Here is a 12,611-nt window from a genome sequence, read left to right as displayed (position 1 = left end):
CTTACAGGCTAAGTGACTGTCATCTTTACCTCTCTTCTGACTTGGCTTAATAAAGTCTAAGATACCTGGCATGGCCAGTAATTATGCTGTAATACCACCATCCAGAGGAAAACATTAATATTTTAGTATTGTCCTCCCAAACTTTGTTCCTGTGTATTTGTGTACATATACTAGTATACTGGTTTTGTTTATGAGGGTGTGTTTTTTTGTTTGTTTGTTTGTTTTTTATAAATATATTTTATTGATTTTTTACAGAGAGGAAGGGAGAGAGATAGAGAGTTAGAAACATCGATGAGAGAGAAACATCGATCAGCTGCCTCCTGCACATCTCCCACTGGGAATGTGCCTGCAACCCAGGTACATGCCCTTGACCGGAATCGAACCTGGGACCTTTCAGTCCGCAGGCTGATGCTCTATCCACTGAGCCAAACCGGTTTCGGCGATGAGGGTGTTTTTAAAGCAAAAAAATATAGTGGTTTTTTTTTAAAGATGAACAATTCAGTGATGTTTAGTGTATTTAGAGTTTTGACAGCCACCTCTGTTTCCAAAACATTTTTGTTACCCCAAAAGGAAATCCTGTACCCATTAAACAGTTACTCCTTCTTCTACCTCCTCCCACCTCCTCATACACCTGGCAACCACCAATGTGCATTCTGTCTAATGACTTATATATTCTGGATAGTTCATATAAAAGTTAAGCTGATAAAAAACACCACGCATAAACAGCCATAACCCAATATATAGGTCCTTTTCCAAATATGCATATATGTTTATATTTGTGTATAATTTATTCTGAGAGAAATTAGCATTATATATTTAAACACAAACTTCTCTTTTTCTTTACTATATGGTAAACATTTTCCTGTTTTTCTACAAAGATAGATCTCTGCTACATCGTTTTTAATAGTGTTGAGGGTTCCAGGCTCCTAGTGTTTGACAGCTTGGTTATTTCTAACTTTTCCCTATTACAAATGAGCACCACCACAACAACATTTAATTAATTAAACCCTTAATCCTTTTCTGAGGATAAATGTGTTACCCTTTTTCATTACAGGTATTTTTACTGATGCTCCGGGCTCTGCAGCTCCCAACCCGACTGGTATTGTCTCTACAGCCAGTTCCTCTGAAGTTATCAGTAGCCAAGGTGAGGTTCTTGGGGCTTCCAGAGAAAAGGGTAGTTAGTCAGGGAGAAGTGAGAAATTATCATACTTTTTAAAAATTGGTCATTAGACTGTTTTTAAGGGTCAGATTACAGGGTCTCTATCTTATCATTAGCAAAAAAGAAAATTTCTATTTTGTTTAAGGGAAAGAAGCCTAAAGAGAGTTCCACAGAGAGTCCTGAGGGCTCCTCAGAAACTTCCAGCCAAGTCTCAGAAAATCAAACCAAACCAAAGACCAGCAGAGGAACCAGAAAAGAGGGCACTTCTTCTAAAGGCACCAACAGTCCAAGTGCCAAAGGGAAGAGGAGTAAGGCAGCTGCCGTGGGGAAGAAACGGAGAGAGCCCTCCTCCAGTGAGGAAGAAGAGGGCAAGGCGGGAGAGCAGGAAGAAACCCAGAGACAATTGCGTGGCCGGGAGCGACGGGTGGCCTCCAGGGTGTCCTATAAAGAGGAGAGTGGGAGTGACAAGACCAACAGTGGCTCTGACTTCGAGCTCTCCAGTGGGGAAGCCCATCCTCCATCTGATGAGGATTCTGAGCCTGGTCCTTCGAGACAGAGGAGGGCCCCGGCCCCTCAGAGGACAAAGGCAGGGTCCAAAAGTGACTCCAGGACTCGACGTGGAAGCCACCCTAAGCATCCCGACTCTCCAGCAGCATCCACAAGCTCTTCAAGCAGTAAGAATAAGAGAGGCAAGAAAATGTCCAGTGATGGTGAGAGGACAGAAAAAGGGAAAACAGCTGGTGTGGACCAGTGGCTAGAGGTGTTCTGTGAGCGGGAGGAAAAATGGGTGTGTGTGGACTGTGTGCATGGTGTGGTGGGCCAGGCTGTGACATGTTACAGATACGCCACCAAGCCCATGGCCTACGTTGTGGGCTTTGACAATGATGGTTGGGTCCGGGATGTCACCCAGAGGTATGACCCAGCCTGGATGACAGCGACCCGCAAGTGCCGGGTTGATGCCAAGTGGTGGGCTGAAACCCTGAGACCCTACCAGAGCCCATTGGTGGAAAGGGAAAAGAAAGAAGACTTGGAGGTAAGGCCTCGGCTGCCACAGGCTCAAAGACCCAGTCGAGTTATTAAAATTATTCCCATATTTGAGCAGTTTTGTATGCCCAGCCCTGTGTTGGGTATTTTTAGTGTATCTCATTAGTTATCACAACTCTATAAAGCTGGGACTATTATTGCCTTTTTTTTTTTACCAGTTAAGAATTCAAGATTAAAGCGATTGACTGACTGACTTGGCATTTGAACCCAGGTCTATCTGGCTTTGAAGCCTGTATACTTGTAGTTATTGCCCAGTTATAAATTTGGAGCTTTAAAATAATTTATGCAAGGCATACTGAGGGAAAGAAGAAAAAACTCATTAATATGATTACCGCCCTCCTTTTCAGGTCGTACCCACTCACAAAACACATACACAACCCTCCATGGATGTAGAACACTCATATCCTGGGAAGGAAGGGATTCAGGATGAGGAATACCTTCAGTCTGTTGAGAAGGCACCCTGGGCAGCTGACTTCTAGACTGAAAGGACCTGGTGTGTCGCTTGGTTTCAGGAGGAGGCCTGAGCTGCTATGCACAGCAGTGATGGCATTGGGTGGAGCTCAGCATTTCCACATGGGAACATGCCCAGATTTGCTGGCAAATTGTTCCCAGTTCCTCAGATGGGTGAAGCATGGGCTTACTTAGCATTCTCTGTATCGTACAGTTCATCCTGCATTGAGAGTTTCCTCTGGGGGTGTTCTGGTTCATTTTACTGAAAAATGTCAGAGTAGATGGGAATTGTGCAGATGGCATTGTGACTAACCTAATAAAGTCTGTACTGGAAGCTAACCATGTGGAGGGTCTATCCTACTCCTGGCTACTCCATATTGCCCGTCCTCACTAATGTATTTGGGGGTTTTCAAGAACTGCTAAGGACGGCCTACGAGACCTTGGTGAATCAGATGTGAATTACAGCAGTGGAATTGTCCACTGAAAAATCAAATTCCTGCCCTAGCCGGTTTGGCTCAGTGGATAGAGCGTCAGCCTGCGGACTGAAGGGTCCCAGGTTCGATTCTGGTCAAGGGCACATGACTGAGTTGCAGGCTCAATCCCCATGGGGGGGGGGGGGGGTGCAGGAAGTAGCCAATCAATGATTCTCTGTCATCATTGATGTTTCTATCTCTCCCTCTTCCTTTCTCTCTGAATCAATAAAAATATTTTTTTTTAAAAAAGAAAAATCAGATTCCTTATAGAAGTGCTAAAAGAACATGTATTAATTACAGTAGACTTAAAAAAAGTCACAAGGTGTGAACAACTCATTTTGATTTCCTGTGAGCAGTCAAGGAAACCCACCTTGCAGAATAGTGATGCCACTTTGAGATAAGACCTCTTTCCTGAAGAAAACTGTTTTTGTTCCCTTGGAACTCCTTAGTAGAGTGGACACTCATCTGGTAGGCTGGCTGAGGAATAGGTTAGATGACATTTCAAAGTTGCTTTAAGTCACAGAATTACTTGATTCTTCATAGCTTTTGATTTATCTGAAACCTACTTAACAGAGCTACAAAAACAATGTTACAATCATTGGTGCTCATGAAACCTCTGCTTCACTGTAAACAAGCTGGTCTGAGGATTGCCCATATCAAACCTACTTCCTCTTCTAAACCACATGCTCAACATTATCTCTCTGGCCTTTGCAGTTTCAGGCAAAGCACCTGGACCAGCCTTTGCCCACTGTCATTGGCACATATAAGAACCACCCTCTGTACGCCCTGAAGAGGCATCTCCTGAAATACGAGGCCATCTATCCCGAGACAGCCGCCATCATTGGCTATTGTCGTGGAGAAGCTGTCTACTCCAGGTGCGTCTGGTGGCCTGGTGGGCTTCCTGATGGCCTGGACTTATCAACCTTCTGGGGCAGGGGCTGATAGTTTCATTTACCTCATTTGTCAGGTAGGAGGAGCTTTATAGTGTGTGCATGTGCTGTTGTGTGTGGGGATGGGTAGAAGAGATTAAAGATTAGAAATTAAAACAACATGGAATAAAAGATAAACAGGAGAGGAAAAGTTATAGGGGGAAAATAAAAATAGGACAAGTAAGGTTTATATAGGGCAATATAAACACACCCCTCAAATATAAATTAAAAATATACAAAAGGAAATAAAGGATTTGGTAATGAAAGTTAAAGTGATTGAATATTTTAATGTGTACAGAGCTTCTGTTTGGGAAGATGGAAAGTTCTGAAGATGGATAGTGGTGATGGTTGCACAACAGTCCGAATGTACTTAATGCTACTAAACCATACACTTTAAAAATGGCGAAAATAGCAAATTTTTATGTTATGTATATTTTGCCACAGTAGAAATACCGAAGAAGAAGGGAGAAAGTAGGAAATGAATGTGAAATATACACAAAATTAAAACAAAAACATTTAATAATGTAAATGTAAGGTGAAGAAAAAATAAAAGTAGAAGCAGAGCTTTTAAGAAATAACAGTAGAAAGAACACAAAAGAAATATTTTTAAAAAATATTAAAATACAAGACCAAAAAATAGATGTCCTTAAGAAATGTGAAAAGAGAGAGAAAAGAAGGAAATACAGGGAAACTCTATGAGTAGATGGTTTGAGTCCTCTGACGGGACCACTTCCTGCATGTCAGTCGTGCAGGGAATCACCTGGACCCTCAGTTCAGGGTCTGTGTTGGAAAGTAGAATTGCAAGGCTAGGGGATAGCTCTTAGCTCTGGAAGGAGAGTGAAGCCAGAGGATCTCTCCCCATAATCACAGGCCGCCAGGAATTATTTGACCTTTCCGTGTGCATGAGTCTTAATTCCTTGGTAATTTATTAACGCAATTATAATTTCCATGTAGTCTTTTGGGTTCACCACCCCTTCCCTGGACACTTGTCCCTCTGGTATTGGCAGCAGACCAGACCCTGGGCAGGCATGTGCTCAGTGGTGAGGAAATGTGCCTTTAGTGCTGTGACTTTTGCCTCTCTCCCTACGAGCTGCAAAGAGACTCTCATGTGGGAGGAGAAGTGAGGGTACCACACGAAGCCTAAGACAGAAGTGTAATTCTATTTAGGTTAGGGTTTGTAAGTGAACTCACACACCCACTAAGGTAGGAAGTCCAAGTTTACTGTTTGCCTGAGGCAAGTCCCCTGGCTTCCTCAGGAGCAGAGCCTGAGAAGAGTATCACAGGCTGTGCTCTTCCTCCTGGGAGGTCATATGAGCACCTGGGTCCTCAGGGTTCCTCTCCATACTGTGCTCCATCAAGGTGTGAACTGAGTTTCTCCTTTGTCTCCCTCTGTTGGCTCCGGCAGGGATTGTGTGCAAACCCTGCACTCCAGGGACACGTGGCTGAAACAAGGAAGAGTGGTGAGGCTTGGAGAAGTGCCCTACAAGGTAACCGGAGCTGGTGGGCGCCCCCAGACCAGGGCATCGGGAGGCTCAGCACCAAGACTGAGTGGAACAGCTGCGGGCAGAGGAGTGAAGACTGAGGGCTGTTGAGTATATGCCCAGGATAGGAGCCCAGGTCTGCTTTCCTCGCTTGAGAAGGAGAGAAGCATTTAAATGATGTCTCACTTTAATGAGGAATTTGTAAGAGATGGATCTTCCAGAGCATGCAAGAAATCTATGCCAAAAAGCAGCCCTCAGACTCCTGGTGTGTGTGGGCTCAAAGGCCGTGTAGATTGGAACTGTTACTGAGTTGCTTTAAGAGGCCAAAGCCCTGCTTTATGTAGATGCATTCACCAGTCATCAGCGTCCTTCCGCTTGGCAACTTACCATGTATTTTGTATGTATATGTTCTCTACTGAGTTTCAACAGCCATGGGAGTTAGCATTATGGTGCCCATTTTACATATGAGAAAATGGAAACGGGAGAAATTACTTGTCCAAGGCCTTACAGTTAGGAAAATGGGTGCCCAGACAACAATCCCAAGCCCTGCCTCCACTCCAGTGTCATTTCTCTCCCTCTGTGCTGCTCAGTCAGGCCAGCTGCCCACAAGAAATAGGGATTCAGTACAGTACCACTCAGGCTTGTCACAGGACACATAGCCGGTCACAGAGACACATTTGTTCTTTTTTGTCAGATCCCAAAAGGAGCCCTTTGGGTTGTGAGACTAGGGAGCTTGGCAGGGAGTGGAGACACCTCAGTTTGGTGGGAAGGGGCTGCAGGCCTTGGGAGCGGGTCACTGCCAAAAGCAGACTTGAGTACATTATGCTGCCTGCGTGGACCGCTCGGGTTTCCATATCCAGTAACCAGTCTCTTCATTCTAAAATGGCACTGTCTGATTGAAATATAAGGGGAGCCACAAATTTAAAATTTTTAGTAGCCATACTTAAATGTTTTAATATTTATAATAATAAAGCGTAATATGCTAATTAGACCAGATAGCTGAACGACCTTCCAGACGTCCTTCCGGATGAAGCCACGGTGGTGGGGGCCAAGGCAGAGGTGATTAGGGGTGATCAGGCAGGCAGGCGAGCAGTTAGGGACAATCAGGCAGGCAGGCGATCAGGGGCAATCAGGCAGGCAGTCTGAGGCCATTAGGGGCGATCAGGCCGGCAGGCAATCAGTTAGGGGCGATTAGACAGGCAGGCGATCAGTTAGGGACGATCAGGCAGGCAGGCAGAGGGGTTAGGGGCAATCAGGCAGGCAGGCAGAGTGGTTAGGGCGATCAGGCAGGCAGGCAATCAGTTAGGGGCCATCAGGCAGTCAGACGATCAGGCAGGCAGAGGCGGTTAGAGGCGATCAGGCAGGCAGGCCAGGGGTTAGGGGTGATCAGGCAGGCAGGCCAGTGGTGAGGAGCCAGTGGTCCTGGATTGTGAGAGGGTGCAGGCCGGGCTGAAGGACCCCCCCCTTCCATACACAAATTTCATGCCCCGGGCCTCTATAATTTAAATATTTTCAAATATATTTGAAACCTTGTCATTTCAACATGTAATGTTTTGGAATGTTAATGAGATATTTTTTTTTTTTTTTTAGTAAGGCTTTGAAATCTAATATTTAACTTTCAATACATCTCAATTGTGACTATTACATTTCAGATGTCCATGGCTATTATAATAGCACAGTTCTAGCATAATCCCAAATCTCAAGTCCTCCTTGTGTTCTGAAACCTACTGTCCAGCTCCCTATCTTCTCTTGCTTGGATCACAGCCACCTTCAGCTCTTCAGTTCACTGTCAATTTCGCCACCATGGGATCTTTCTGAAACATAGAGTTGCATGTGACACCCCCTGGGTAGCCCACCCTCACCCTACTCAGAGTCATGTCTTCCATGTAGCACAAAACCTGTGCTACTCTGATACTCGCCTCTTCTCCAGCCACATTTCCTCCTGCATGCCAGGTGACTTCAGCAGTCCCAGATACTCGTGGTTCCAAATGCCTTTCTCAGTCCTTTTCACTTGACCAGTCCCTTTTGCCCTTTCAGACTCAGTGAGATGGGGCCTGTTCTGAACAGCTTGTCTTTCCCTCTCCCTCCTCAGGGCTGGGCAAGGGGTCCTGCCTGTGGGCCCCATCCTGCCTTACATTCTTCAAACTGAATTGTAGTCTTCTGTCTCCCCACAGGAGCCTGTGCTCCTTAAGAACAGACTGCCCTTTCTCTGCCCCTAACAACTGGTGTCACGGTGTCTGTAATAGATGCTCATTGGATCTTTACTTAATTAACAGAATGGGATGAATGGCTCCTGAGAAAGGGACTGTCAGCCCCACAGGGTGACAGAGGTGGTGTGCCCAGTCACCCTGGCAGAAATGGCCACCAGAATAGCAGTCTGCAGTCCACAGCTCGCAGATCACATCCAGCCTGGTCCTGTCAGAATGGCTTTTACTTTTTTATGGATTGTAAAAAGAGAGGAATAAAGAATATGCAACAGAGGCTGTGTGTGACCCTTTGCAGGAAAGGTTTGCCAACCCTACACTAGAAGCAGCCCAGGCCCAATAGCCAATCCTTAGCCCACGCCTGTGCCGCTCCTCCTCGTAGAAGTTACACAACCTTTTCCTCCTTGCCAGTTCTCCGCTCCTTTTACCCCTTCACTTCCCAGTGAAAATTTTGGTATTGACCATTAGATATCAGTAATGTAGTGTGCTCGGGGTCCCAAACTATCAGTGCCTTCCAGGGTACATGGCACAGTTAGTTTTCTAGGGTTAAATCCTGGCCCTGGCTGAGACCGGTTTGGCTCAGTGGATAGAGCGTCGGCTTGGGGACTGAAAGGTCCCAGGTTCGATTCCGGTCAGGGGCATGTACCTGGGTTGCGGGCACATCCCCAGTGGGAGATGTGCAGGAGGCAGCTGATCGATGTTTCTCTCTCATCGATGTTTCTAACTCTCTATCCCTCTCCCTTCCTCTCTGTAAAAAATCAATAAAATATATTTAAAAAAAAAAAAAAATCCTGGCCCTGTCACTCACCCGGCCATGGGATCTTAAGTGCCATCATTTTTGAGTTCCAATTTCCATTTCAGTGATGAAAGTATTGAACAAAGTATAGTAATCCTCCCCTTATCTGTGGTTTTGTTGTCTGCTGTTTGTTACCCACAATCAGTCATAGTCTGAAAATATTAAATACACACAGAGCACTGGGAACAGTGCCTGATACAGTGAGCACTCTGTAGATGTTAGCTGGTGGTACTCGTGCTAATAGTACTAAAGGGGATAAAAAGCACACCCATCCCAGGTTTGCTTGTTGTTTGTTTTGTAACAGGTGCGAAGCACTGAACACAGGGCCTGCTATACAGTAAGCACTCAGGAAGTAGTAGCCTTTGTTGTAAACTGGCTGTTCCCTCTGGTGTAGATGGTGAAAGGCTATTCCAACCGGGCCCGGAGAGCCCGCCTTGCTGAGCCCCAGCTGCAGGACCAAAATGACCTGGGCCTGTTTGGCAAGTGGCAGACAGAGGAATACCAGCCACCCGTGGCTGTGGACGGCAAGGTGAGGGCAGCGTCAGTGGGTCAGGACTAGGCCGCTTCATTCTGCAGCTGGCCAGACCTGCATGCCAACCTCTGCAGGTCCCCCGGAATGAATTTGGAAACGTGTACCTCTTCCTGCCCAGCATGATGCCTGTTGGCTGTGTTCAACTGAATCTGCCCAACCTGAACCGCGTGGCTCGTAAGCTGGGCATCGACTGTGTCCCGGCCGTCACCGGCTTTGATTTCCATAAAGGATACTCCCATCCCATGTGCGTGAGGCGCCTTCCATAGAAACTGGAAGGAGGGGGGAGGTCACGGTGAAGTGGGTGGGAAATTGGTGTGGGATTGGGGGAGGGAGAGGCCCAGGGGCTCTGATTTTCCAGGGTTTACTCTGAATTTGCAAATTCAGCCTTAACACTTTACCTTTTACTTTTACACTTTGACTCCTACTCTGACTTCCATCCAGAGGCAGCAAAACCAGTGAAACCAGCCCCTAATAATGTTAGATTAAAACACTTTTTCTCGGGGTGATCACAGGTGACCTAATGGGGTCAGCGTCCTTCCTGGTTGGTGACCTCTGTCCTGCATGCAGTGGGGGTGGGCAGGGGCTCTCATCCCAGCTCTTAGGCAGGGCCCAGGAGAAGCAGTGCCAGGTCCACAGGCTTTCCTTCTGCATGAGTGGCATCTGTTAGCAGCTATGGCCAGGACTGTGGACCAGCTGACTCAGGAAACCCTTCAGAGCTAGGAGCGGCCTACTGTCCTCCACAACGGGAGGAGGAAAGGCGAGAGCAGGAATCAGGCTCGAGAAAGACCACCCCTGTTGCATCCCCACAGAACTGACGGGTACATAGTCTGCGAGGAATACAAAGACGTGCTCCTGGCCGCCTGGGAAAATGAGCAGGCGCTCATTGAAAAGAAGGAGAAGGAGGTGAGCGGTCTGGCAAGGGCTGGCCTGGGTGGGGCTTGGAGTGGAAAAGCAAGCACACTGGACGGGCAGTGCCTCACCTACAGCAACTATAAAGGAGAGTCTATGCACTCTGAAGCTCGCTCTGGCTCCAACTCCGTGAGGGCCCCCTAGGGAGCCAGCACTGGGAAAAAAACAATCCTTCCTACACCTCAAAATCCACTCTCTGCCCGGATCCCAGCTCCAGGGACAACTTCCCTGCTGCCGACACCTGCCTCTGTTGAAAGGAATTGTCTGTGGTCCAGGTGTGGAGAACCTCCTCCCCTAAACGTTTTGGAGTCGGAAATCATTTAAAAAAGGGCTTTTGTTTTTTATGCCTGTCATGCCTTTTATAAATCATTCCAATTTTAAAACTGATACTTGATATAAACTTTTTTTTAACCTAAAGAGAGAGAGAGAGTGTGTGTGTGTGTGTGTGTGTGTGTGTGTGTGTGTGTTTTCACAGGTTCGATCTTATTTTTCCTGAAAATAGCAGTACTCAACATTTTTTGCTTACCTGTGTCATTTTTTTCCTGCAGAAAAGGGAGAAGCGGGCGCTCGAGAACTGGAAGCTGCTGGCTAAGGGACTGCTCATTAGGGAGAGGTTGAAGCTTCGCTATGGGGCCAAGGTCAGTGTGGGGCCTTTGTAAAGAAGACAAGCCTGGGTGGGAAGAGGTTCTCAGAAATCACTGGCCCGCATTCTGCCTGGACGTCAAGTCATAGATCAGCTTTATGTTTTGATGCCACAGACCTGTCCCCTTACCTTGTTGGGGAAGGTGTCCTTGGAGTCAGCCTCAGCTGCCTCTTCTGGCCCCCAGCCCTGCCCCAACATGCCCTTTTCTGCTCTTCTCTGCACAAGTGAGGGGGGGCGTGCTCTGGTGCTAAGCCCATTCAAAAAGAGACGAGGTCTGTACTTCTGTGTGTGACCCACCATTCAGCCTGGTGGTGCTCTCAGTGCCTGCGATCATCCCTCGGGACAGGAATACTCTCACAGCACCTGCCATGTGGCAGGCCAGCCTGTGGACACAGGTGCGGACTTGACGTGCAGGCCCCAGACACAGTCACGTGGTGTGATCAGTACTGGGTCAGAGACAGCAGAAAAATGCTCTGGGAGCAGCTGTGACCACACATCTCCTACCCCACATGCTGCCTGTTTCCCTTTAAAAAATACTCTCGTCATGCTCCTCCCTCAAATCCCATCAGTGACCCCTTCACCAAGCTTCATGCCTAACTGGTTCCTTCCCAACACTGTGCTTTCACCCTCTGCATCCAGCTCCCCGCCCCAGCCGGCCCAGGCTCAAGGAGTACCTCCTCAGAGCACTGGGCACTTTTGTTCAGAAGTGAAGTAATACATGCAAAGCCCCAGTCAGTAGCGATCTCCTAGATTTGATTGTACACTCCCTGAGGGTAGTTTCCTGCCTAGACATCTTGGTGTTCCCTCAGCTTGTAAGTTACCAGTACCTGCTTGGATGAGTCCCCAGTCTGAGGAAGACACAGGAAGACAGGCCTTAGTTCTCCCCCAGCCCCATGCAGTACCCTTGTCCTCCCAGCCACACAGCTTCAGGCAGCCTGTTGCTAGGAGCTTTACTGCCTCCTGAGGGTGTTTCCTCCTATCTATCTGCTCACTGACCCGTGGCCTATGTTTCCCTGCACTACCCCCACCTCTCCAGAGTGGAGCAGAAACTCCCCACCCAGCAGGAGGTGGGCTCTCTTCTGATGAAGAGGAAGGAACCAGCTCGCAAGCAGAAGCGGCCAAGATCCTGGCTGCTTCCTGGCCCCAGAACCGAGAAGCTAAAGAAGAGCAGAAGCCAAGGTGCCCTAAGAAAACCAAAAGGGAAAAGGCGGAGGCTTCCCACCTGTTCCCATTTGAGAAGTTATGATGTGAGTGGCCATCTCATGATAGGATTGAGGCCATGGTGTCTCCACGGAGAAGGCAAACAAGCAGCGTGACAGCAGGGTCAAATTGAGGTGGTGCTGCAGGTCTAGTGTGGCCCCAGTCCTTGTCAGAGCCACTCAGCATAGGGCCTTCAAAGTCTCTTGCTCCCACACCCTGTCTTGAGCTATGGAACCCTTCCCTGGAGACCCTCCTGCACTTAGACCTGCTGCTTCCCCTTTTGAAACATGAGTCCATTTTTTATAGAAAACCCTGGGAAATTTTCGGATAATCGTACATTAGGAATGCACCAGTCCTTTCTTCCAGATTCTTCATCTGTAAGACACTGGTGCTCTCGCCTCTCTTGCAGACTTCAGACCCTCTCTCTGCAGGCCACTCATTTTCCCTCAATCAGGTTTACTAATACTGCCTAATGCTGCCTCTTTAGTATGGGGAGCACAGGTCAACTCGGATTCTGGTATTGTTGGGATCCACTTTTCAGAGTTACATTTCATGATGGCAGAAGACTAGAGTCATTACTGGATAAATTTTATAAAGCTCTATGGCACTGTAGGTCTTTAGAATAACATTTTGAGAAAAAAATAAAGCATTTATCTAAAAAGACTCAGCTCTACATTTTCTTTCAGATTTTGCTTCAGCTAAGAAAACATGCTGACCATGATTTGTACACATGTCGAGACTAAAATAAAGTTCTGTTTTCTTGTAGGCTGGGGGCTTACAAGCACACATGG

At 47.3% G+C, this 12,611-nt stretch overlaps 1 protein-coding gene across 4 annotated transcripts in view; it reads left to right on the top strand.

Annotated features, from left to right (window-relative positions):
• Nucleotides 1-12,483, top strand: part of XPC (XPC complex subunit, DNA damage recognition and repair factor) — a 28,161-nt gene extending 15,678 nt beyond the window's left edge. For 3 of the 4 annotated variants that reach the window (XM_006083788.3, XM_023749616.1, XM_023749615.1), the window contains 9 exons: nucleotides 1,055-1,144; nucleotides 1,305-2,192; nucleotides 3,841-4,001; nucleotides 5,461-5,542; nucleotides 8,931-9,065; nucleotides 9,143-9,312; nucleotides 9,878-9,971; nucleotides 10,526-10,615; nucleotides 11,657-12,483. In XM_006083788.3, coding sequence (XP_006083850.1) covers nucleotides 1,055-1,144; nucleotides 1,305-2,192; nucleotides 3,841-4,001; nucleotides 5,461-5,542; nucleotides 8,931-9,065; nucleotides 9,143-9,312; nucleotides 9,878-9,971; nucleotides 10,526-10,615; nucleotides 11,657-11,866 — 1,920 coding nt within the window. In that variant the 3' untranslated portion in view covers nucleotides 11,867-12,483. Of the gene's footprint in view, nucleotides 1-1,054; nucleotides 1,145-1,304; nucleotides 2,193-3,840; nucleotides 4,002-5,460; nucleotides 5,543-8,930; nucleotides 9,066-9,142; nucleotides 9,313-9,877; nucleotides 9,972-10,525; nucleotides 10,616-11,656 lie in introns of those variants that run through there. The other variant, XR_002827991.1, reaches the window with a different exon arrangement.
• Nucleotides 12,484-12,611: the final 128 nt, after the last annotated feature.

The sequence above is a fragment of the Myotis lucifugus genome, unplaced genomic scaffold (assembly GCF_000147115.1).
Source record: "Myotis lucifugus unplaced genomic scaffold, Myoluc2.0 scaffold_8, whole genome shotgun sequence".
NCBI lineage: Eukaryota > Metazoa > Chordata > Mammalia > Chiroptera > Vespertilionidae > Myotis > Myotis lucifugus.
The sequence above is the reverse complement of the archived record's forward strand: the minus strand, read 5'-3'. Positions and strand labels throughout refer to the sequence as shown.